The following is a 27,330-nucleotide window of genomic DNA, read 5'->3' on the forward strand; positions in this document are numbered from 1 at the left end:
TACTTCCATGTTCAATTCCCTGTTTCTTATCACTGCCTTCAAGGAACCAGCAACCTTGCTTCTTTGTTGCACCCTTTCAAGCATTTCACCCTCCAAAATTCCATCCTTACTCATCGCACTACCCAATTATTTAAACGCACTCACATTTTCAATTTCCTCCTCATCCAACCTTACTGTACATTCACTGGCTTCATTTCTCTCGAAGACCATAACTTTACCCTTCTCTACATTCACCTTTTGGTTCCGTTTCTTACACACTCTCCCAGACTCATCCACCAAACCTTGCAGCTCCCCTTCGTCTTCACTTAACAACACAGCATCATCTGCAAACAACAGTACAGGGAGTTTCCAAACACTACCCTTTCTCAATAAGGCCACTCCAACATCCACTGCCCTACCTTGTATCTCTTTTATAACCCCACCCATGTACAGATTGAACAACCATGGAGACATGGCACATCCTTGTTTCAATCCAACCTTCAAGGAGAAAAATTCACTCAGTTCACTATCCACACGCACTGCAGCCTTAACACCCTCATACATACTCTTCACAGCATTCAACATCTTCCCATCTGCTCCATATATTCTTAATACTTTCCACAATCCTGTCATATGCTTTCTCCAAATCCATAAAGGTCGTTTAAAACTTCTTTCCCATCTCTACAAATTTTTCCACTAAAGATCTAAGAATGAATATCTGATTAACATCCTACTCTGCTTCCTGAACCCTCCCTGTTCTTCTCTAACTATTTCCTCTGTTATTTCCCTAACTTTGTCAGTAAGTATCCTACCATATACTTTTCCAATTACACTAAGAAGGCAAATGCCCCTATGATAACCATACACTTCTTTTTCCCCTTTTCCTTTGTGGAAGGGAATAATTATACCTAACTTCCAATCCTCCGGGACACTGCCTTCCTTCCAGGCGAATCTGCAAATCTTCCACATCCATTCTACTACTATCTCTCCCCCATTCTTTAGCATTTCACCTCACACTCCATCATTTCCTGAGGCTTTCCCCATTTTGACTTTCTTCATTGCTTCCACAGCTTCGACCCCACTGCTTTCTTCCTCTCTTCTCACATCCCTCCGTCTCCAAGCCATTCCCCAGCCACTTACATTACTTTCATTCTATTTGTTCAATAATTCCATAAAGAGTTCCCTCCATCTGCTCACTTTTTCTCCCTTCTCCACTAGTAATCTACCAATTTTATCTTTCACACCCCGACTAACTTCTTTGCCACCCTGTTTAACTCTCTTTAACTCTTTCCAGAACATTTTCTTACATCCCTTCCGTTTTACACTCAAATTCCTTCCAAATTCCTCATCCACTTTTTTCTTGCTCTCTCTTACTAATCTTTTCACCTCTATCTTCCTCTCTACATATAACTCTCTCTTCCATCTCTCAATTTCTTCCATGTCCCTGTTTCTCATCCAGACACTATATGTTTTCTTCTTTTGTGCCACAGCCTGTCTCATCTCTTCATTCCACCATGCTGTTCTGCATCCCCCCTTTCGTTTTCTCATCACCCCACACACCACCTCACATGCTGCACAGATTTCTTCTGGGAATATCTTGGACACACCTTCCACGTCCCTCATCTGCTCCAGTCCATATTTACCCAACCACTCCTCCAATTCTCTCTTATATTCTGCATTTTTCTCATCCTCTTGCAACCATTCCACCCTCCTTGTATGCACTACTTCCTCCTGTCCTTCCCTTCTTCTATTTCACCATTTCATTTGGACCTTGATTCTCACCACCATCACGTGGTGGTCAGAAATTCCACTTCAACCTCTATATGCTCTTGCATCCATTGCACACCTTCGCATCCTTTCATCCACACACGCATAATCAATCATTGCCTTCTGTTCATTCGGCTCACAACCCACCCTCCTTATCACTCGCCATGTATACCTATGGATCAATTTGTGCCTGAAGAGGGTATTGGTTATCACTAACCCCCTCCCAGCACAAATGTCCACTAAAGCACTGCCATTCTCATTTCTCTCAGCAGGCACACCCCACTGCCCAACTACTCTATCCGCCTTCACATTCCCCACTTTACCTTGCTTATTGCCAATCAAAAACAACTTCTCATTCCTTTCAAATTTCTCAATGCACGCTTCCACATTTGTCCAGAAAACTTCTGTCAGTCTGCTTACACAATCTTGCATTGGTGCATGCATGCACACAATCGCCAACATTGTGGTCCAACTTTCAATATTACTCACACAATCCTTGAGCCAACTGATCCATACTCTCTTATATCCTCCTTCCATCTGTTACTCACAACAATACACACTCCTTCTTTTGCCCTCTCATTCTCACTTACTCTCGCACATATACCCCATCTATACTCCCATTCTCTCACGCTCTCACCTCTCCATTTTGTTTCAGTTAATCCACATACATCCACTTTCGCACCCTCAAGCACCTGGACAATCTCTCTCTCTCTTTCATCTCATCATTTGCATCCCGTACATTCCACGTCGCCATCCGTATCATGTCCATTGTTCGGTCTTTAGTCGTCACCTTTTGGTCAGTCCTGGTCCAAGGCTTCTTGTTCATATTTTTAGTTAGTTGTGTTCCGGAGCGGGGCACTAACCCTAAGCCAGCCCAGATGTTGCCACGTAGGGAACACGTGTTGGTTGGTTATAAGGTTACCACCCAGCGTTGTAAATGCTTACCTGGTTGGCAGGAAATCATTTGGCTTGCCACTCAATGTATAGCTACCCTAAAAACAAAGTACCACTACACTAAGTGTACTGACGGTAATTAAAACCCACACTTGCAGAAGAATATATTACCAAACAATATCAATGGACAATGCCACCACGTTCAGTGGTCAAGACAGTGGAAGAATGACATGATGTACTGCATCGGGGTTCCGATGTGTGTGTGTGTGTGTGTGTGTGTGTGTGTGTGTGTGTGTGTGTGTGTGTGTGTGTGTGTAACTACCAGGCAGGTCAGGTCAGATCTATACCTCACCTCCCCTGTTCAGGTATGGCAGGATGTGACATGTCCACCAGGGACCTCATTATAATATCTATATTGATATTATCTAGCTTATACGTATCTTCACTAAGGTTCAAGTTGTCATTATTGGACGCAAATCGTTTCAATTATTTTTTTCTCTAAAATCATGACTTTTATGCAGGAGGTGGGTACCCTGGCAGTCACTTCCATGGTTGGCTTAAAAAGGGTAATTAAATATTGCATTATTCCTATATCAGGCTTCAATAATATTGCCCGTTTGTGTTCCCTGATCTGGGTTTCCAGATTTCGACCTGTTTCTCCTATATAAACTAATTTACAATATTTGCAAGGAATTTTGCATATGTCTGCTTCTGAATTAATTGTACTTTTCTTATCTATCATGGATTTTATTGTGGAGATATCTTTAGAAAACATGATATTTTTATCATAGTGTACACAGACATTGATAATCATGACTTGTAGACAAGAAGAATGAGAGAAGTGAAGAACAGTATGAACACCAGACAGAAATATAGAACAAAGTAGAAGAGTCTTAATCAATTACAAATTATTAACATTAAAATAAGAGAGAGATGCTGAGTAATGATGACGAATTCGAGTAAAATATGAATGACAAGACATAACCAAGTGAACTAGAAAGAGGACTGAAGTTTTGAACGAAACAGGTACTGAGAAAAGAAAAGAAAAGTAGCCAGAATGAGGAGAGGTAATTGATCATAATCAGCAAAAAAAAAAAAAAAAAAAAAAGCAGTAAGAAACATTAAACATTATGAAGACAGAGCAAATATTATATCTCTCAAATGAAAGAAAGAAACAAACAAACAAACAAAGAAAATAAGAATGAAAAAAAGAAAAAGCATGAGAACAATACAATAAAATACAATGAAATGATATCATTATTCATGTACTTTATGACAAATCCAAACTACACAACTATACACGTAAAACGATTACCACACAAATAGTACCAAACCTTCTTCAAACGATCACCACACAAATAGTACCAAACCTTCTTCAACACCATCACATTTGCAGACACTCGAACATTAGCACTGAAGAAACACGTGCTACTGGCAACATATGAAACTGGTACAGCATTAAAGTATGGCTTGGGTGAGGCAGTTGATACGCCTGCAGCCCGTGATATATTCACACATTTGTTTTGTGTAGGAGGATGAATGAATGGGTTGCCAATCACTGTCTAAACTGCTGTGTAGCTACGAATCATATATTCTATCTATCAATTGCCAGACGCCTCAATCCCGTTTGGGGTGGCACAAACAAATCGCCTCCAAGTCGCCCTGTCCCCCGCCATTTCACTGCCCTGCTCCCAACTCACACCCCCCTCTCTCATATACCTCTCCATCTCATCCTCGGCCTCCCCCTCCCTCTTCCCCCCTCCACCTCACTCACATACACTCTCTTCGTCAGACTTTCACCCTCCATCCTTTCCACATGGCCAAACCACCTCAGTGTGTTCCTCATGACGCTTCCTATCACATCCACATCCACACCACAACGCTCCTTTATATCCTCATTCGTCATCCTGTCTCTCCATGTGACTCCACAGGCTCCTCTTAAATAACTCCTTTCCACTGCTCTCACTCTTGACTTGTGTCCTTCCAACAACGTCCAAGCTTCACTTCCATACGTTAGAGTTGGTATCACAATACTGTCCTGTAGTAACTTTTTCACTTCCATGCTCACTTCCCTGTTTCTTATCACTGCTTTCAAAGAACCAGCAACCTTTCTTCCCTGCTGTACCCTTTTAAGCACTTCACCCTCCAAACCTCCATCCTTACTCTTCACACTACCCAAGTACTTAAACGTACTCACATTTTCCAATACCTCACCATCCAACCTCGCTCTATATTCACTGACTTCACCTCTCTCAAAGACCATCACTTTTCGCTCCCCTACCGTATTCCCTGCGTGTCGTAAAAGGCGACTAAAAGGGGCGGGGTGAGGGGACTAGGGACCCCCTCCTCTGCTTTTTAGTTCCTAAAAAGAGACAGGCCAGAAAAAGGGATGGGGGATGGAGTTATCCCCGTACCCTGAAGATTGGGTCTATGAATGTGCGTGGATGTAGTACAATTGAGGCTAAAAGGGAGGAGATTGGAAGAATGTTTGTGAGAAGAAAGTTGGATGTGTTAGCTTTGAGTGAAACGAAGATGAAAGGGAAGGGTGAGTCTATGTTTGGAAGTGTGAATGGAAGATTGTCAGGTGTTGATAGAGGAAGGGCAAGAGAAGGTGTGCCCTTGTTAGTGAGTCCGGAAGTACAGCAGTATGTGACTGAATGGAAGGAGGTGTCATCGAGACTGATGTGGGTGAAAGCGAAATTTGAACGTGAATTGTGGGTGTTTGTGAGTGCATGTGGGCCTGGTAGTGAAAGGGATAAAGAAGAGAGGGAGTCTTTCTGGAATGATGTTGATGAGTGTCTGCAGAGTTTTGGAGCGAATGTGAATGTGGTAATGATGGGAGATCTGAATGCTAGAGTGGGAAATGTAGCAGTTGAAGGTATAGTTGGTATGCATGGTGTGCCTGGAAGAAATGAAAATGGGGAACGAATGATAGCGATGTGTGTTGAGCGAGAGATGGTGATTGGAAATACGCTGTTTGAGAAGAAAGATATTTATAAGTATACATGGGTGAGACAGAAGGGTGGAAGGGTTGTTGATAGAGCTTTGATGGACTATGTGGTTGTGTCTAGGAATGTAATAGGAAGATTGTTGGATGTGAGAGTTCTGAGAGGGGAGGGTGGAGGTATGTCTGACCACTACCTGGTGGAGGGAAAGTTAAGAGTAGGTAAGAGATGGGTGAGAGCTAGGAGGGTTAGGTGTGGCAGGGAGGTTTTGAAAGTGAGTGAGTTGGATAAAAGAGAGAAAAAGATAGAGTATCAGGGGAAATTGAAAGATGAGTGGAACGCACTGAAAGATCAGGAAAATGGCAGTGTAGAGGAGGAATGGCAGTTGTTTAAGAGTGCTGTGGTGGGGCATGCAGAAGAGGTGTGTGGTGTGAGACGTGTGGGTGGTGGTGTAAGAAAAGGAAGTGAATGGTGGTGCGAGGAAGTAAAGTATGGCTGTGGCTGAGAAGAGACGTGCATATGAAGTGTGAGGGCAGAGGAAGGATGAGATGTCATATGAAAGGTATAAAGAAAAGAGGAATAGGGCGAGAAGGGCTGTGCGTGATGCTAAAGTGGCAGCAGATGAGAGGTGGGGTAGGCAGCTTACAGAGAATTTTCAACAGAATAAGAAAATGTTTTGGAAGGAGGTTAAAAGGGTGCGAAAGGGAGAGTCTGGGAAGGAAGAACGAGTAAAAGTAGAGGATGGAAGGATGTTAACTGAGATGGATGCAGTAAGGAAGAGATGGGCAGAGTATTTTGAAAGATTGTTAAATGTAGAGGAGGAAAGGGTGGCTGAGATTGTGGCAGATGGAAGGGTGCAAGGAATAGATGTGTTGGGAGAGTTGAATGATTCTTTGATCACGAAGGAGGAAGTGGAGAAGGCAGTAAAGGAGATGAAAACAGGGAAAGCTGCAGGTATGGATGGGTGTGCTGTGGAATGCCTGAAAGGTGGTGGAGTGACCATTGTTGACTGGTTAGTAAGATTGTTGAATGTGTGCTTTGTGAAAGGTATGGTGCCAATTGACTGGGCAAGTGCTTGTGTGGTCCCGTTGTATAAAGGCAAGGGTGATAAGTATGAATGCACTAGCTTTAGGGGTATAAGTCTGTTGAGTGTTGTAGGTAAGGTTTATGGTAGAGTGTTAATTATGAGAGTTAGAGAGGGTACAGAGGGAGTGATTGGTGAAGAGCAGTGTGGCTTTAGGAGAGGGAGGGGATGCGTGGATCAGGTGTTTGCTGTGAGACAAGTATGTGAAAAGTATTTAGCGAAAGGCAAGGATGTGTTTTGGGCATTCATGGATTTAGAGAAAGCGTATGATAGAACTGATAGGGAGGCTTTGTGGACTGTTTTAAGATTGTATGGACTTGATGGTAGGTTACTAAAAGGGGTGAAAAGTTTTTATGTAAATAGCAGAGCGTGTATAAGAGTGGGAAATGCTGTGAGTGACTGGTTTCCTGTGAGAGTGGGGCTGCGACAGGGATGTGTGATGTCGCCTTGGTTGTTTAATATTTACATGGATGGTGTTCTAAGGGAGGTGAATGTAAGAGTTTTAGGTGGAGGTCTGAGTCTGGTGAATGTTGATGGTGGAGAGTGGAATCTGAAGCAGCTGCTGTTTGCAGATGATACTGCACTTGTGGCTGATTCAGAGGAGAGATTGAGACAGTTGGTAGAGGAGTTTGGAAGGGTGTGTGAAAGGAGGAAATTGAAAGCAAATGAGAATAAGAGTAAAGTGATGAAGTGTACGAGGTTGGTAGATGGTAGGGGGATGAATATAGCTTTGAATGGCGAGTTGCTTGAGGAGGTAGATTGCTTTAAATATCTAGGGTCACATGTTGCTGTGGATGGAAGAATAGATGCAGAAGTGAAGTTTAGAATAAATGAAGTAGGAAAAGTGCTGGGAGGAATGAAAAAAGTGTTTAGTTGTCGTTCGCTTAGAATGGATGTAAAGAGAAGGTTGTATGAGGGTGTTGTGGTACCGACTACGTTATATGGGGCTGAAACATGGAATATGCGTGTAGCAGAGAGGAAAAGTTTGAATGTAATGGAGATGAGGTGTCTGAGGAGTATGTGTGGAGTGACGTGTATGGATCGAGTGCGAAATGATGAAGTGCGAAGGAGAACTGGAGTTGTTCGGGAGATGGCTGGTAGAGTTGAGCAGAGGGTGTTGCGATGGTTTGGGCATATGGAGAGAATGGATAATGAGCGATTGGTGAAAAAGATAATTAGATCTAATGTGAGAGGTGTAAGGCTGAGAGGAAGACCACGAATAGGATGGATAGACAGTGTGAAGAGAGCACTGGATGCAAGAGGGATGTCTGTTGAGCAAGGAAGAGTGGCTGTGTGTGACAGAAATAAATGGAGAGAAATTGTGAATGAATAAGTGATGACGCAGCCCTGAGGGGAAATTCTCCCGTATTTGGTCTGATCAGCTAGTCAGGTCAGGTGCGGGTAAGGGGATGGGTCTGTTATGATGTGGCAGGGGTAAACCAGCTCTGCTGTCGGGCCCTGTTGCAGATGTTACTGATTGCATTGTGCAGTTGACCCTTCTGCGGTGTGGTGCGGTGAGGATCTGTCCGTTCTTCCCTTGGGGCTAAGATGCGAATGAATGTGTTTGAATGGATGAGTAAATGGGGAGTGTGTCGTCCTGTCTCGGCTATCTCCCTTTCCTTGGGGGAAGCAGCCTAGGTATATAGATAGATAGACATTCACCTTTAGATTCCGTTTCTTACATACTCTCCCAAACTCATCCACCAAGCCTTGCAGCTCCCCTTCGTCTTCACTCAACAACACAGTATCATCTGCAAACAACAGTACAGGGAGTTTCCAAACACTATCCTCTCTCACCAGGGCCACTCCAACATTCACTACCCTACCTTGTACCTCTTTTATTACCCCATCCATGTACAGATTGAACAACAATGGAGACATGACACATCCTTGTTTCAACCCAACTTTCAAAGAGAAAAATTCACTTAGTTCACCATCCACACGCACTGCAACCTTTGCACCATCGTACATACTCTTCACAGCATTCACCAACTTCCCATCTACTCCATACATTCTTAACACTTTCCACAATCCTTGTCTATCCACCCTGACATATGCTTTCTCCAAATCTATGAAAGCCGTATACAACTTCTCTCCCTTCTCTAGAAACTTTTCCACTAAAGATCTAAGAATGAATATCTGATCTACACGATCTCCTCCCTTCCTAAAGCCTCCCTGTTCTTCTCCAACTAATTTCTCTGTTCTTTCTCTAACTCTGTTAATAAGTATCCTACCATACACTTTTCCTATTATACTAAGAAGACAAATGCCTCTATGATTACCACACACTTCTTTTTCCCCTTTTCCTTTGTACAAGGGAATAATTATACCTGACTTCCAATCCTCCGGGACTCTACCTTCCTCCCAGGCCAATCTGCACATCTTCCACATCCATTCTACTACTATCTCTCCCCCATGCTTCAGCATTTCACCACACACTCCATCAATTCCTGGGGCTTTCCCCAATTTAACTTTCTTCATTGCTTCCACAACTTCTACCCTACTGATTTCTTCCTGTCTTCTCACCTCCTTCCTTCTCCCAGCCATTCCCCAGCCACTTATACTCACATTACTTCCATCCTCTATGTTCAACAATTCCTTAAAGTGTTCTCTCCATCTGCTCACTTTTTCTCCCTTCTCCACTAGTAATCTACCATTTTTATCTTTCACTCCCCCCCTAACTTCACTTCCACCCTGTCTTACTCTTTTCACCTCTTTCCAGAACATTTTCTTATAGTCCCTCCACTTTACACTCAAATTCCTTCCAAATTCCTCATCCACTCTCTTCTTATTCTCTCTTACTAATCTTTTCACCTCTCTCTTTCTTTCTACATATAACTCTCTCTTCCGCCTCTCAACTTCTTCCACACCCCTATTTCTCATCCATTTATTGTATGCTTTCTTCTTTTGTGCCACAGCCTGTCTCACCTCTTCAGTCCACCACGCTGTTTCTTGCACCCCCCTCCATCTTCTCTTCCTTCCACACACCACATCACATGCTGGACATATTTCTTCTGTAAATATCCTACACACACCTTCCACGTCTCCCATCTGCTCCAATTCATACTTGCCCAATCGTTCCTCCACTTCTCTCTTATACTCTGCCTTTTTCTCATCCTCTTGTAACCTTTCCACTCTCCTTGCAAGTACTCCTTCCTCTCGTCTTTCCCTTCTTCTATTCCTCCATCTTACTTGAATCCTAATTCTGGCCACCACCAAGTAGTGGTCAGAAAGTCCACTCCCCCAACCTCTATAAGCTCTTGCATCCATTACACATCTTCGCATCCTTTCATCCACACACACATAATCAATCATTGCCTTCCTTTCATTCAGTTCACCACCCACCCTTCTCATCACTCGCCATGTATACCTGTGGATCATTTTATGCCTGAAGAGGGTATTGGCTATCACCAACCCCCTCCCAGCACAAATGTCCACTAACGCACTCCCATTCTCGTCTACCTCCGGAGGCACACCTCACTCACCAACTATTCCATCCACCTTCACATTCCCAACTTTATCATTCATATCACCGATCAAAAACACTCTCTCATTCCTTCCAAACTTTTCCCTGCACACTTCTACATTTGTCCAGAACTCTTCTCTCACTCTTCTAGCACGATCTTGCATTGGCGCATAAACACACACAATCGCCCACATTTGTATTCCAACTTTCAACTTTACCCACACAATTCTTGACCCAACTGATCCATACTGTCTTATGCTCTTATGCTCTTCTTCCATCTTTTACTCACAACTATATATACTCCTTCTTTTGCCCTCTCATTCTCACCTACTCCTGCACATATACTCCATCCATACTCCCATTCCCTCACACTTTCTCCTCTCCATTTTGTTTCAGTTATTCCACATACATCCACTTTCGTACCCTCAAGCACCTGGACAATCTCCCTCTCCTTCACCTCATCATTCGCTCCTCTTACATTCCATGTACCCATTACCAAGTCCTTTGTCCGGCCCTGGGTCGTCATCATTTGGTCAGTCCTTGTCCGAGGCTTCTTGTTTGTTTTTTTAGTTAGTTGTTTTCCGGGGAGGGGCACTAACCCTCCGCCAACCCTTTTAGTCGCTTTTTACAACAAGCAGGGATACTGGGGGAGTATTCTTGAAAAAAAACCCTACCCCCAGGGGTAGGTATAATTGTTTTTCATTATAAGTTTTTTTCATTATTTTCATAGCTCATTTCGTTGCCATATAAACTTCAACTGCAACAATAACCAAATGATATAGAGAGATTTCCGTATTAAAGACTCATCTAGCCGGTGCTCACAGACCTTAAAATTGCTCCTGTTTTGCCTTGCCAAAAAATCAAATTGTTTCCAAAAACTGTATAATAGCATTTTCTGTTTGTCAAAATTAATAAATCATATGCAGACGTGGTTACTGGCTGCTACTGTCTTATAAAACATAATCCTCTCTTCCTATTCTGTCAACTTTTTCATTGATGGAAACTTACTTCCATCTTCCCCTCCCCCCACTCCCTCCCTTGAACCCCCTACCTCTCTCACTCTCCCCTTCCCCCTCTTAACAGCCAGTTCCTCTACCCCCACTACCTGGCTCAGGGAATAAGGTCGCAGAATCTACTCTCCTTACATCTTAAACCTGTAGTGATTATCTGTCTTAATAACCCCACTGCTGTCATTAAGCCATTCCTATTGATAGTCTCCTCTCTCTCTCTCTCTCTCTCTCTCTCTTCCCCATCACCCAGGCCATTTCACTCCAGATCTTACCCAGGCTGTATGTCAACGGTCCGTAATGCCACAGGACGCTCCAAGGGGAGGCAGGGATAACAGTGAACCCACTAACTTTTAAGTCGCTATCTCTTTGATGAGTATTCTTTGATGATTAATGATCGTTTGAAGTTGTCTGTATTACAGTTTTTGGACGTTGCCAATATTTATCACAAACCTAGCTTTATCTTTACCTTTACCGAAGTGCCGGTCGTGTGACGTTAGCGTCCATGGAGCTCCACCTTCCTCTATCCTCAGCTACCCTGATTAACTCCACATTGCTGATTCTTTCTTGTAAATCGCTTCTTATACAATCCATATACTTTAATCGTTGTCTTCCTCTTGCTCTCCTTCCCTCTATTCTTCCAAGTAAACAGTCATTTTCAAGTTCTTTACCCTTATAACATGTCCCAAAAATTCCATCTGTCTTTTCCTGATAGTCTTCATCATTTCTCTTTCCACTCCTGCCCTTCTCAGAACTTCTTCAGTTGTTACTTTTTCTATCCATGATATTTGCATCATTCTTCTCAAAAACCATACCTCAACTGCTTGTAATCTCTCTCTCATTTTCTTCTTTACTGTCCACGTTTCGCACCCATATAATAGCGTTGACCAGACCATGATCTAAGTAGGGTAGGCCAGCAAGACAGCGCGCCACATGAGCCCGAGTGACATCACATCAGCCCTCTGGCGAGCGGGTTCAGCTTGTCCCATTCCGCGCTCTCTTCTTACTCTACAGTATATGTACTGTACCTCCAGACGACTTCTTTTCTCAGCTAAGGATATTGAGAGAAATATTCAAGGCTGTTCATGAAAACTCCTTTAACCCTTAGCCGCCGGGGGGTTCCTGGTCGCGGCACACGTCTCCCTATGGGCGATTTCCGAGATTTTGGAAAAAATACCCTTACTTCAAACCCTCATATCTAACAAACTATAATAGCTGGAGATTCAAATGAAAGTTCATAAGACTCACCAACTCTTTCTCTTTCCAATGATGGTATCCCGAGGTCTCTAGGTGGTCCCGTCGATGAGTAAGGATGAGTTGACGACGAGTGATTTTTCATGTTTTGGCGAGCTGCTCTGAGATCGCGTGCCACTGGCTGCGGCCTTGGCCCAACCGGATAGTGTTGGCAGCACTGCCTGGAGTGGTGATTGTAACACTGCCTAAGCATCCTTCGAAGGAATGAAGAAGATTTCACTCATTTTTTCCACTGCTCCTTACTCACTGCCGTGAGAATGAGTCATCACCCGGTTCATGTGGCTCACCCAAGGATTTACCGCCCGCTCCATAATGCCTCTATGCCCCATACGTGTGTGGGAAAGGAAATATCTCTTATTTCTATACTCATTTTTCCATAAGGAATATTTCTCCTTGACCTCGTTTTTCTGTTCTCACTTCTTCCGTAAATATAATCATATTTCTCCTTTACTATGACACTTAGAACTGCACTGTACATCACCATTATGCATAATTACACTTTGACAAGTAAATGATGTTGCTCTTTCACGCATTATTGTAGTGTATGAGGTAATTATTTGTACTGTAAATCATACTACTTTGTACTATTCAGGGTTATAGTGAAAATCATAGAAATGTTTCACACAACTAACATTATTTGTACGTTACATTACAGATACACTGATGCTCATATTTGGCACAATCTCCCTAAGTCTTGAGTGAAATAATTTAGGTATAGCCAAATCAGGTATTTTTCTTTGTGGCCCGCTCACAAGTGGTTTTCTTTCAGGTAACACATAGGCAAAAGCAAAGTATTTCCAAAAATTTCCAAACCAATATCCAATATACAGTATCAATTTCTGTATTGCACTTACTATAAATAACTTATTTGCACTTGTTGAACTTATTATAAATGACTTACATCTTAGCACTTACTATACTTCACTCATACTATCACACTTTTCACTAATTTATGACAATACACAAACTTGTGCATTACTGTACATTATTTACACTTCCCCACACACCTACTCAGTACTGACGGTCAGAGTGATACTCTGAGAAGCATTTGGGGCATAGGGGGACCTTGCATTCTACACACTGGTACGAGATCTCTTTTCGTGCTGGGGGATGGCGTTTGGTTGTGCAGCAGACGTGGCACCGCCTGTATGCCAGACGACCTGCTGTTGTTCTCCCTATCTCCACAATCTTGTGACGACGGAAATACTCAGCACAGTTGAGCCTGTCAGCTGGAACCGCTGTCCCCCGCCTAGCACCTGTCACCTGAGCAGTTGAATATTGTTCAAGGGGTTCGTGTGCAAGCTCTCTCTCAAACTCTCATAAAGAGAGAGGTTTCCTTACAAGCTCCTTGAACAGTATAAAACTGTTCAGGACGGCAATATCAAGAAGGTGTAAAAACGCCTTCTTGTACCACCTGCAGGACTTACGTAGGCAATCTACCTCACCGATTTGCATGTCCAATTTATCAACCAGCCGCATGTTGATACTGTAATCATTGACTGCACCTGGCTTTACCACGGGTTCCCTGGTCCTGTAGTCTGTTTTACCAGTTTCCTCCAACACACCCTTATGAACTGTAGACATGTTAACCCATCTCTTATCATGCCAGAGAAGGGCTAACATGTTCCCACATTTCTTTGTCAGAAGGGCTCCTTTCTCAGTATTTGCCGGAAATACTGGGAAATTCTTTCTGTTAGCCCTAACAGTTCCACAGGACCCAGTACCATGGTCAAGCAAATACTTTGTCAACGCCGGGGCTGTGTAATAATTATCGCTGTACAGAATGTGGTGCCTGTTGAAATACCTTTCCATCAGCACTTTCACTACTGATGCAGAGAATCCATGAGGATCATCGCTAGGTATATCAGCATCTGTCGCCGAGTAAACTATTACATCCAGCACATATCCAGTTTTACAGTCACAAAGCACAATGAATTTCAGGCCAAATCTGTGACGCTTTGATAGCACATACTGAATAAAAGCAAGCCTGCCCCTGAATAACACCAGCGACTCGTCAATAACCACTTTCTGGAACGGACGGAAAACCCTGGAGAATGACTCTTTCAGCATTGTCAGGATTGGTCTTATTTTCCATAACCTGTCGTTCGGTGCAGGCCCGTATTTTCGACTGAAATGTAGGAACCTCAGGATTGCCAGCTACCTATCACGGGCCATGTATTTTCTGAAGATAGGTGTGCCAACGAGTTCATCCACCGACCAATAGTCGTGATGCACGTTTTTTAAGTGCGCCATCAGCATGGTATGGGCGAGCCACACAAACATCTCCCCCACCTCTACAGGTATCCATTCATGCATGTGCGTGCTCTCACTAGCAGGTACGTCCAGCCAACACACGCACATGGCCTGGTGAAAATTTATTTCATCAACCATGTCCTGTATAATTGCAGTCGTGAAAATTGCCTTGAATAGACTACTAATAGTCCAAGGCCTGGGGGGAAGTGCATTCTCCTGTACACCTGCACCCTCCTCATCAAATGCCGGCACAGACGGCTCAAAGCTGGCACCATCCTCCCACACAAATGTATCTACTCTACCCACACGTGGTAGAGCAGGCTGTCTGGCAGTTGCACTGCGTTTTCCAAGCACTCATGCACGACCACGTGCACGGCCACTGGCAGGGGGGAGGGGAGGAGAGGGGAATGGAGAGGGAGAGAGAGAGAGGGAGAGGGAGAGGTGGGGGAGGTGGGGGAGTAAGCGGGTGATGACTCACCTGATGCGGAACTTTCCTTTGAAGACACTCGGCACTGTATATCACCACGTGGCTCCCGTCTAGGCAATACAACTCCTGAAGGGCTTGGTTGAGGTGATTCTGCCCTTGAAGTGGTAGGCTGAGGTGTGGGGGAGCGGTGGAGGAAGATACCTCGGCAAGCAGGTGGTGAGAGTGTGGGAGAAATGGCTCTGCGGCGTTTTTTCCGCAGATGTCCGCCAGGTCCACAGCCACTTTCCTGACATCCTGGGTCATCTACCGCCTCCTCGTGATGGAGGATGAGAAAGCTCGCTCTCCACATGGTAGCTTTGTTTGCCCTCTGACGATATACTCTCACTCAGTGTTCGAGATGACACAGTTTCGTCTAGGGCACATCCTATGGCACTATCACTAAGCCCTTTCCCTGGCATAAAGGGTATGACTTTAGTGGGGGTCGATGAGGTGATCGGCCCTTCACACAGTGGAATGGAACTGGATGACGTCGAGGAAGATGACATGGTTCCTCTCGCTGCTGCCGAGTACAGACTGAACAGCACAACTGCGGGGTACCTGTGGGTCCTACCTACCCCGTAGGTATCACAGAAAACGGTCCCGCACTCAAACAGTGGCGGGAAGGTGAGTGCGGTATACCAAGGCAACCAGCGGCCCTGTGCGCTCTGAATCCTGTCGTGCATACACGTCAACCGGCGGATAAGGGTTCAAGAAGGAAAAAAATGTGTAGAGACCCTTTCATCTGAATTCAGAATATCAGGTGTTAATTTACCTGATGATATTTTGTGCTTTTTTTTGCCAAACTTTGTATATATTTTAAGATCAGATCCCTTAACAAGCTGATAGCAATCGAAAAAGCAAATAAATGAACAAGCAGGTCAGCGACTAGAAGAAAATGAAACTGAACATGGTAACATAGAGAGAGAGAGAGAAGAGTGCATGAATGAATGAATGAGGACACTATGATCTAGACACCATAGTATCAAGCATTGGGGGAGAGAGAGAGAGAGAGAGAGAGAGAGAGAGAGAGAGTATTATATACACCAATAATGATGGCTGTATTTTTCCACATTAATAAATGATGGAAATTACATTGATCTCTTCATTTATCCGTCTAAGAGCCATCATAAACCTTGCTATCGTTATTATCTATCTATCTATCCATCTATCCATCTATCTATCTATCTATAGATAGATAGATAGATAGATGAGTGTGAATGTGATCGAATGTGTATTTGTGTGTGGAGATTTTTGTTATTTAGTTATTTTCTTTTCCTAAGTCGTATCGCTACCCCACCTTGGTGGGAAGGTGCGATTACATATAAAAAGAGAGAGAGAGAGAGAGAGAGAGAGAGAGAGATATTGTAATTCGATAGGCGAAGCATATGTTTAGTCCTGTTGTGGAATGTTACAAGCGGACAATAATGTGATTTATTGACGTATTGACTATGATTTTGGTAAATGGTTATAAAGACATAAAATATAATGTAGAAGTGATGAAGCTTTGAATGAAGCAGTGTGGTCCAATCTCAGACAGCACGTCCATGCCGACGCCAACCAGCCAGCCTTGAAAGCAAGGATTGGGAGGGCAGTGGGGAGCGTGTGACGTCATGCAGGCGGGGATTCCCCGCTGTCTGGCTGACCTCCCCTACTTTGATCATAGACCAGACAAAACATTTCAACACTCTCATTCGTGTCCTCATATCCAAAGTTATGTTAGTTAAAATTTTTCTCATTTGTCCGAAAGCTCCTTTAGCAATACCAATTCTTCGTACAATTTCTTTCTCACTTCCTCCGTCATCTAATATAACAGCACCTAAGTATTCAAAACTTCTTACCTGCTCTATATAGCTTCCGTAGATATTAAGTTGGATATTTATCGCACAGAGCAGAAATATAAATTATGAACTGGAAGGAAGATACTCTTGTCCTACTGGCATGCGAGAAAATGGAAAGTCTGTAAGGGAGATTGGCAACACCCTAGGATTATCAAAGACAATAGTTTCATCATGGTTGTTGCTTTGGGTATGAAGTGGAAACCTGAACAAGAAACCGAGGGAATGACCACCATGGAAGACCACGGCCCAAGACGATCAACAGATACGAGATGCTGCGAAAATAATCTTTTACTAACGCAGAGGCCAAACGAGAACAACTACAGCTAGATGTGACTGTTCAGACTTTGCTAGTTGTCGATGGTATTTACCACAGGACACCGGCCAAAAAATATCAGCTAACACCTAGGCATTGTGAGGGTAGATGTAGATTCGCAGAGAATCATGTGCAGGATGATCTTATTCACTGGGCTCCTGTTATATTTACCGACAACCTGTTTATATACAAGTAAATATAATGAATGTATTCCACATAGGTATTCAATATGACATCTAAGTCTGTTGTGTTAATCAGAACATATTCCATATGCATGCAAAGTTGGTTTCAAAGTAAACAATAAGGAGAGCTCAGAGTGCAACATCCGTGCCACACAATTTGTCTGTGGTTGTAGCTTTTGAAAATATCCTGCAACCTTTAATCGCAAAATCCAGTTGCTGTATGCATGGACCGTCAACCATTCAAGGAATGTTGGTACGAATTTGATTAGAGATGTTTAGGTTGACCTTACTTATAATGACCTTTATCGTTGCCCTCGAAATACAATCACTTCATTCTTGTCTGATCTTAGCCCCTCCCTTTTCTGTCCAAATCGAACAGCTAGCTGAGACAAAGAATCATAGCCATTACCTCTGTCCAACGGTTCTAAAATAATATTCACTTCTTCTTATGCTAATCCTCAACTTTGTTATGACACTTGGCCTATAACTGGTTTAACCCACCCCATCCCGACGTTTTCTGGGCAGTGGTACGCCCCAGTCCCGACATTTTTGGACCTTTTTTTTTTTGGCTCAAACATCAGCTTTTGGTGAGAAACATCGAAAATTCATAGAGAAATCGCTCACCTGAGGTTTAAAATACTCGATCCAGGTACGAGTTCCTCCTTACCTGACAGTTTTCTAACAGGCTGGCACCAAAGAAAACGAGTTCTATGGGAGGGTAACTATTTTATTCACTCATAAACAGTATTTATTTACTTGGTACGAATTTATATGTAGTACAAGAGTATATTGGTTTTCAAACAGTAATATAGGCATTATAAGCATTGTTTCACTCACTAACCCATCACCATTCATGACCTTTTTTTCCCACATTACCTGATCATCATTTCTGACTGTTTCTTCCTCTAATGCTATGTAAACTTTGTCCTCCACATTGTCATCGATTGGGGAATCACTCTGGCCCTGAATGTCTTTATTGGCCAGGTCACTGGTAACAGGTGAATTGCCGAGACAATGGCGTGCAGGAGGGGGGGGAGAGGTTATGCGGTGTAAGGCATTGTCCCTGCTTGGCATCTTGTAGAGGAATAGAGGAAGGTGTCCCGTGTATACGTGCCAAAAATCACTCGCGAAATCACTCACGAAAATTGAAAATTGTGCAAATTAGGGACCTTGCAATGTTGCCGCATTAATTTATGTCTCCTGGATATGAGTGCACATCATGTGAGGACGTGAATTCACGTCTCTGGGACGCGGCGGGTTAAAAAAAAAAAATGACCATGCACCTGAGATAACACCTTGTTCGTCCATAATTCAATAATTTGTGATATTTTGTTCAGCAATATTTCCATATTATTGCCACAAACTGAAGGACTGACAGCCAAACCAAAATTAATTAAGCACATACCCTCTTGCGTAACAAGCACGGATGTAACAATGCACTAAATAACATTTGCCCTATTTTCCCAATAACAGATACTACAGTCGGAACATTTTAAAAAACAAGTAGTGGGCATGTCTTGCATAACGTGTGGGGATGGTATGTCTCCATGGGGTGAATTTTCTCTTCCTCATTGACGGACCCTTCACAACAAGAAAGTATCTCGAAATTCTTGAAGAGGGATTTCTGCCTTCCCTTCTTGAGCAAGACAACCCTTTTCCCGAGAGGATCCTGTTTGCCCATGACAGATGTACTGTGCACACATCACACATCTCCCACAGATGGTTTGACAAACACCCCAACCTGGAACTAATGGACGTGATGAGTCGGGGTTGTGATATGAGCCCCATCGAAAGCCAGTGGAGCAACATGGTATACACATGGGGAGAAGACAGGGAACGAACGACACAGCAGGCTGTGATTGTTGCAAATGATGCATAGGCTGAATATTAGAATCATAATGGTTAATAGCTATATGTTACATTCGTAAACAAGATGTCTACAGCAGACTTAGAAAGCAGTGAATTTGCCTTAATAGACAAGAGTCATAAGTATTGTTTCTGCTACAAGGTCATGATGCTCATATGCAGGTGGGGTGTATAATGTGAAATATATTTTCTATGTTAAAGTATTTTCATTAATTATACCTTATCTATGCAGATACTTTAACAACATATCTGCACTAGTGAAGGAGAGGGTGAATATCGATACAGGATATTGTCAGACATAAATGGCACACGAAAACTGTTATCATCCATCTGTGGTGTACGAATGTTATACAGTATTAGCAAACATGGTGGGATAATCTGCACAATTTTCACGTCTTTTAGTAAAAATTGCATTGCATCATATATTGTTGGTACGGTGTCATGAGGTTATACATTGCCTAGATAAATATAGTCTACTACTAATTTTTCTGTATATGATGGAATGGAATTAACACTAAAAGTGAGCGATATAATCATCAGAATTATAAGCGTGAAATCTACATTTTTTTTGTTTTGTTTTAAGAAGAGAACAACTGGAAGGTCGCTGTTGGAACCTGCAGATGAAATGAGAGGAACAGACGAGAGAATTTGGTAGGGAAATGAATATCATCAGTTTACTAGGACTGAATGGGGGAGGCAGTGGCAAAGTCGATTGGTCTGTTGTTCCAATGGACGCAGGTTTGTATCTTGGTTGAGGCAGGGAGAGGTATATGAGCATGAATTTCGTTAAAAACAGTCTCTAATTATTTACTATAAGACCTGCTGACATGTCACAAAAACACCCAAACTAATACTAATACACCAGTACGAAACATCCTAAAATGGACGGTGGATATTAGTGCCGAAATGGTGTCATATGGAGGTGAGTGGTTTACAGGAAGACTGCTGAGCTTCAGGGAATGGGCTCGTAACCCTACTGTATGTTCTGAGTCACACACACACACACACACACACACACACACAAAATCAGTAGGATACAGTTAGGAGAGCCATTCTGCTTGCAGCAGTCCGCCATAGGCTGCTCCTTCTGCTGTTGATAATGGCGCATTTAGCTTGGAGACAGGATCTGCCGGAATGTCTTTGTTTGTGTTATACAGGATCATCTATAAACCAAACGTATAGATCATGAACATATAAACGACACTTATGCTGGTTTCCCTTTATACAGTTGAACACTTTAGCTCGTGAGAAGATTCGATCCCCAGAGCGAGAATGGAGGCTATATCTCCAACTTCCGTTCTAGACTACAGGGATATCGGTCCCACGTCAACAGGGATGCGTTGGACAGACCTCTTTTGGAAACTGCGCGGCGCAGCTATGAGCCACGGAGAGGTGGAGCATAAGTGGGAGGCTCTCGTTACCGTGTTTAGATGGTGCGCCTCGTTCCAGCGGGACACAGCTGCGACAGATTACGACAAGCAAGAGTCATACACAGTCTAGATCGATCTGGTGAAACAGCATTGCCAATGTTTTTACAAGTTATGTTATTACACATTTGAGTCATGTTATGAATCCAATATATGGCTGAACTGTCATCATAACCGTTATATTACTGTATAGTTATTGCAGAATGAATATATAGGTAATACTAAATACACCAGTGCGACACCTTGAACCTCTCCTTCTCATGGAATCAAGGTGTTTTTTTTTTTTTTCCTAATTCATTTAACCATATCAATAAAAACTTTGGCTAAAATCTCATCACATACAGTGTATTATATTTATCCTGTTATGCACGTAAGCTAATAATATGAAAGAGACAGCGACTTGGAGGTTGGTGACTTCCACGCTATCCTCGCGTCTCCAGAGCGCCCTGTGGCCCTACGAACTGACGATACACAGTTCGGGTAAGATCTGATGCGAGGCGGACTGAGAGAGAGAGAGAGAGAGACTGTCAATAAGAATGGCTTATTCACCACAGAAGGGTCATCTAGGTTCTGGGCAGATAACCACTGTGGGTTTAAGAAGTACAGTAAGTAGGTCAGATTCTGTGACTTCCACCTTCGTTGGACAAAAAGAAATAAGGAAATGGAGGGAGGGGTAGAGGAACTAGCTGTTTAGAGGGGGAAGGGGAGAGTGAGAGAGATATGGGGTTTGAGGGAGGGAAGGGGGAAGGGGAAGATGGGAGTGAGTTTCCGACAGTGAAAAAGTTGGCAGAATCGGAAGAAAGGATTATGTTTTATGAAGACAGTAGCAGCCAGTAACCACATCTTCGTATGATTTATTAATTTTGCAAACAGAAAATGCCATTATACAGTTTATGGAAACAATTTGATTTTTGTATCACATAACTCATTGATGAAGAGTGTGCCCCACCATCTGGCGAGGGAAGACAGGAGCTTAATACGGAAATCTCTCTATATCATTTGGTTATTACTGCAGATGAAGATTATCTATCAACGAAATGAGCTATGAAAATAATGAAAAACACCCATACCTATTGTTATTTTTACTCTAGTCTTCTAATATATGATTCGTAGCTATGCAGCAGTTTTAAACAGTGATTGGCAACCCATTCATTCATCCTCCTACACAAAACAAATGTGTGAATACGTCACGGGCTGCAGGCGTACCAACTGCCTCACCCGCCATACTCTTGTACTGTACCATATGTTGCCAATAGTACATGTTCACTTCGTTCACAGGTCAGTACAATACCTCAGTCCTGAAATTTATACTACAAGCTTCCCTTCTCTCGATATCCACCTACCAAATGTACCTTCAGTTCAAACACAGTCGATCGAGTTCACCTAACTCGGGTTATATCAGGGCATCACTCAGTCATCCTCAGTTACCAACTTAGATTTGGGTTATGTGGAACCATAGATGACACGTGCGGTACATGTAGAATACAGTAGGCTCACACAACATGAAACACACCAAATAGCACTACACAGAACATGCGACTTGAAGACTGTATGCAAAAATAAAATTGGAGATAAATCAAGTCGGACTCGACGCTCGTCGATATGTTTAAACAACTTGTAGAATCCTCATTAGTGAGACGCCACAGTCATTGCCAAAATTACTGGGAAAAGGTGAATCTCATGAAAGTACCGACACTATCGTTCTCAGTTACATATAATTATATGATATGCTATAAAACCATTCTGCTTGTACCATCACATTATTCAATATCTCCCCAAGCTACAACTGTGACTAAGCATAAGGACAAATTGTAGAATCCACTTGTAGAGCGTAATGACTGCACGGATGTCAAGTGGCAACATTTGTTTATGCATACGACCATAATACTCCAAAACAAAAACTTTCTAGGAAACCTACAGAACGACCATATAGAGGCAGTTGCTTATTCGCAGGTAAATGACTGCTAAACCAGGCTGGCAGAGGTTCAGTAGCAACACACAAACAATAAGAAAAAAGAGCAGGGAATAAGAAACAAAATTCTTCTTACCATGAACCGTGAGCTGAAGAAGTGACATCATAGTTTGTGACTTTACAAAATCAACGCGACAAGTATAGTTCCCTGCATCTGCTAACGTTATGTCCTCAACTTCAAGGAACCCAAGGCGAAACTGTAAGTGAAAGAAAAATCAACATCATCATCATCATCATCATCCTAAGATCCAGATTTTGAAATAGAAAAACACAAATGTAGACATGAGTTCTCAATGAAGTTGCATTAATAATAATAATAATAATAATAATAATAGTAATAATATTAATAATAATAAAAGTATTAATACTAATGAGGATGATGATAATGAGGAGGAGAGTGCAATACCCTCATGCCCACCAACTGGTTTAAAGGCTGAGCATGTGACTGCTCTGTGATCATGACCTCTGCTGACTGTTCTCAAAATAAAAATCCCTTCATCACTGCTTTACTCTGACCCCTCCCGCAAAGTTTAGTTAATCAGATCGAATATTTTAGTTGACCTTGCCATGGGACCGTTCTCTAGGATAATTACATTAAATTGAATGGCTTCAAACTGTAAAATTATTCTTGCTCAAAATCCAATACCTTTCCATATTGCACACTTGTACTGTTGACTGTCAGGCAAGGCACATGGTTTAGTATAGGCGACATCAATATAAGAAATAAACTGTCAGAATCAAAAACTATTTCAAATACATCAACTCCCAACCATAATTAAATTATACAAAATATATAAAAATTTGCTGAATAAAATCTTTAACCAAAGAGTAAAAAAGTCACATCACTCTGATCAATCCGGCCTCCCTCAAGGAAGCCATAAAAATATCGGTCATAACAATATCCCCATCACCCAGGCTGATGGAAAGGGTGAAGGGGACGTCTACCGCACCACCGTAATTTATAAGTGACGAATGTTCACAAATACAGTATATTATTGACCAATAGAAAACACCGTACTACAGATGTCACAGTGTGGTAGAAATCGTCATTCATTATAGGGCAACATGTGGGTAAGGTGCGTACAGTTCCTCTTCAGCATCACTAAAATTCTTTCTTCCGGGCAACTGCGTCAGTTGGTAGAATTCCAGTTGCCCAGGTATGGCTTGCAAGTTGGAATATGAAGTCTGGGCCACTGACCTTGCCACAGAAAATTTATTGATTTCTTTCCAAGGGAGAGCCTAGACTATAGATCACAAGGAACATCTCAAGTCTCCTTGAGCTCTACAGACGATAAGTTAGCCAGCTTACTGCCATAAATACGGCAATGATCGAGCACCCACGGCAGTGTGATGGACTTGTTGCATGAATGCAGTTTATTAATAATGTAGCCCTGGATCACATGAGAATCCATAACATAAGAAGCATTGGCCTGAAGGGCTGACTTCGAATAAAAAATTATGACGTATGAGTCATGTCCAGAGTTAAGAGCATAGTCCATGGTTTTGTTGACTGTCAAAAACATCAGAAGTAAACACTAATGTATGAGTCACACACTAGCACTCACATATTCTCTCGACTTGGAACCATCCAGTCTACAATTGGTGGGACTCCATGTGACATATATGATGATGTTATGAAATCAGTGGTGGACCACCGCCTCTGGTGTCATGGTCTTCAGTGTTGGGAGCCATGTAACATCAACGGTAATGTTGGTTGGCTCCCAAGGACTACATTTTTGAGCAGTCACAGTCACTGTGGTCCACACCAAGCTCCGAGTCAGTAAGCGGAAGCAAACAGCAAGTGGCCAACGAACCGCCGGCATAAGATAGTACAGGCCACATCGCCAGTGTAACTTCTCTAATTGTCCTTACGCCGTAGAATGTAGCAGATGATCATGGTAAATACAAAGGGGAGGTACATTCACCTCCACTTCCATACGAGCTACATGTGCACACCTCAAGGTTGGTAGACACATTCATAAACATTTATTCCGTAACACATCTAAGCTCCTCAATGTGGCAACCAGTGCCAACCCATACACCTGTGAGCCACAGTCCAGCTGACATCTTGTATGGAACATGTAATCTAATAATAAAGTTTTTCTGTCAGTTACCCAAGTAGTATCTGCTAGGTACTTAAGGACATTCAGTGGTTTATCACAAAGGGCAAGTAAATTGTTAACATGAAAAAGTTCAATCGATTATCAATATGCAGGCCAAAAAACTTTACAAAATTTCAAAAAAGTACTGCGTGATTCTCCAGAGTAGCCTATAACACAAATCACGGACATTATGTGTGGTTAAAATTACAGTGGCACACTTAGGGTTGGAAAACTTCAATCTTCACTGTAAGGCCCACTTGTGGGCGGAATAAAGGGTTGCTTGACTGCTAAGCCGAAAATTGTGCATTATATGAAGAGTGCCATATTACACAATCATCAGCATAGCGATAGTATTTAACATTCCTTGGGATGGAAGCTTATGAGAGAATAAAATTGATCCAAATATTAAACAAATTGGGACTAAGCACACTTCCCTGAGGCACCCCATTTTCTAGGACAAATGTACCCAATTTTATGTTACGGAGCAACTTGACAAAGAAAGCTTTGTCTCTAAAAAAAATTTGAAATAAAAATATGCAAATTACCTCTTAAACCATAAGCACAGAGCTTCATTAGCATACAGTTCACAATGTCATGTCATAGGCTTTATGGATGTCCAAGAACACCCCAATCATGAATATATTTGACAAATGCCTCTGACATACAATGCTTCAAATTCATTAAATGATCTAGTGAGCATCTGTATCTAGGGAAGCCATATTGTCTATCGTTACGTTCTCGTCCCACACTGCCACAGGCTCCAGCAGCAGTAGTTCGGTACTGGAAGGACGTTGCCCAGTGAGCTGTTCTTCCTATGGTCAGCCTCAAGGTGTACAGCAGAGGTGTTGTAAATAAACACTGGCTGTCTTTATTTTCCGAATATTCACGCTTAATTCTTTCCAGCTTCACTTCACTATTCTCACATAGATTGGAGCTATACCAACTTTACTAACTGCAATTGCACATCACTGACAACACTTCACTATTTTCACAAGTACCGATGATATTCTCATACAGTAAGTACGGAACATATACGAACATCACTGCACTGACACAGCACTACACTCAAACTGAACTGAAAACCGACTGAACTCGTTCTAGTCTCTTATCCATCCTTAAATAAACTTGCATTATACTAGAAACTTTTACATTTTTCCACATTTCTGGTGTATTCTAAAAAGAGAGAGCACAGTTACCAACTCTGAGACAGCCAAAATATGCCAGTTTTCCTACAGCAAATAACACTATAAATATTTAGCATACAAACTTAAACTGAAATGCATAATTTAATAAACAATCACATACCGGTAAATAAAACATTATATAGAAAATTAGCAAATAATTAATGTACAGCTTACGAAACAACTACGCTCACAAACGGTAGGGAAACTGGCAACTCTGACTCGTGCCAAAACCACCGTAAATATCGAGAAGAGAGAAGGCTCTCGAACACCCAACTGGCAAAAAGCACAGAGCTTCATTCGGATACAGTGTCACAATGTCATATCATAGGCTTTATGGATGTCCAAGAATACCCCCATCATGAATATATTTGACAAATGCCTCTGAAATACAATGCTCTAAATTCATTAAATGATCTAGTGAACATCAGTATTTAGGGAAGCCATATTGTCTATCATTTAGCAAATTCTTCAGCTCTAAAACAAAAACAAGCATATTATTAACCATCCATTCCATGACCTTACACAGACAAGAAGTCAACGTAATAGAACAAAATTAGTGGGATTAAAAAGATACCCAGCCTGTTTGGGTATCGGTATGACATGCGCAAAGTGCCATGAGTTTTGGAACGTTTGGGATGCTCAAAGCTCATTGTACAATGCTAGCAACTTAAACATGCGGGATCATACATACGTGATACTGTCTGGCCTGGGGTTGGTGTCGTTATAGGGTATATGGACAAGGAGTGGTTAATAGTGATGGGCGATACTCGATTTTCTCTGCAATCGATTATTTCGATTACTTTTGTCGTCAGTAATCGATTAGTAATCGATTACTTTTCGATTACTTTTACCTTAAAATAGATACTATATGGGTATATTACTAAAGTACAGTACAAGGCAAAATGTTATGGCTTCATTGTTGTCTGTCTGTCTGTCTCTCTCTCTCTCTCTCTCCCTCTCTCTCCCCGAACATTAAGTTAAAAAGATCCGTGAAAAGTGAAAACATTATTAATACCTGAAAATTTAATTAATCGCTAATCAGATCTGCTGAGCCGCCCGCCGCACAGTCACACGACTCACACACTGCCACACAGCTGGCAACTGTGCAGTGTACACCCGCCTGAGTCAACACAGTACACAGTAATACACAGAAACTGCCCAAACGAGTTTGTTGTTGTATTAGATTTGTCTTCTCCAATGTCTGAGGCCCCGGCTTTTTATTCTGCTCGTACATACTTGCTATTAATGCTCAGTTACCTCCCTTTTACATATATCTTTATGATGTAATGCGTTTATTATAAAACAGATTAATATGTATTGGGTAAAATCCA

General features: G+C 42.3%; 1 protein-coding gene across 1 annotated transcript in view; it reads right to left on the reverse strand.

Annotated features, from left to right (window-relative positions):
- LOC145398663 (protein turtle homolog A-like) overlaps positions 1-27,330 on the reverse strand; it is a 550,000-nt gene that overhangs the window by 262,154 nt on the left and 260,516 nt on the right. The window contains exon 4 of the mRNA XM_080271469.1: positions 22,790-22,910. Within this exon, the coding sequence (XP_080127595.1) occupies positions 22,790-22,910 (121 nt within the window). The remainder of the gene's footprint in view (positions 1-22,789; positions 22,911-27,330) is intronic.

The sequence above is a fragment of the Coenobita brevimanus genome, chromosome 46 (genome assembly GCF_032717465.1).
Source record: "Coenobita brevimanus isolate Jiangsu-jjx chromosome 46, ASM3271746v2, whole genome shotgun sequence".
NCBI classification, from domain to species: Eukaryota; Metazoa; Arthropoda; class Malacostraca; order Decapoda; family Coenobitidae; genus Coenobita; species Coenobita brevimanus.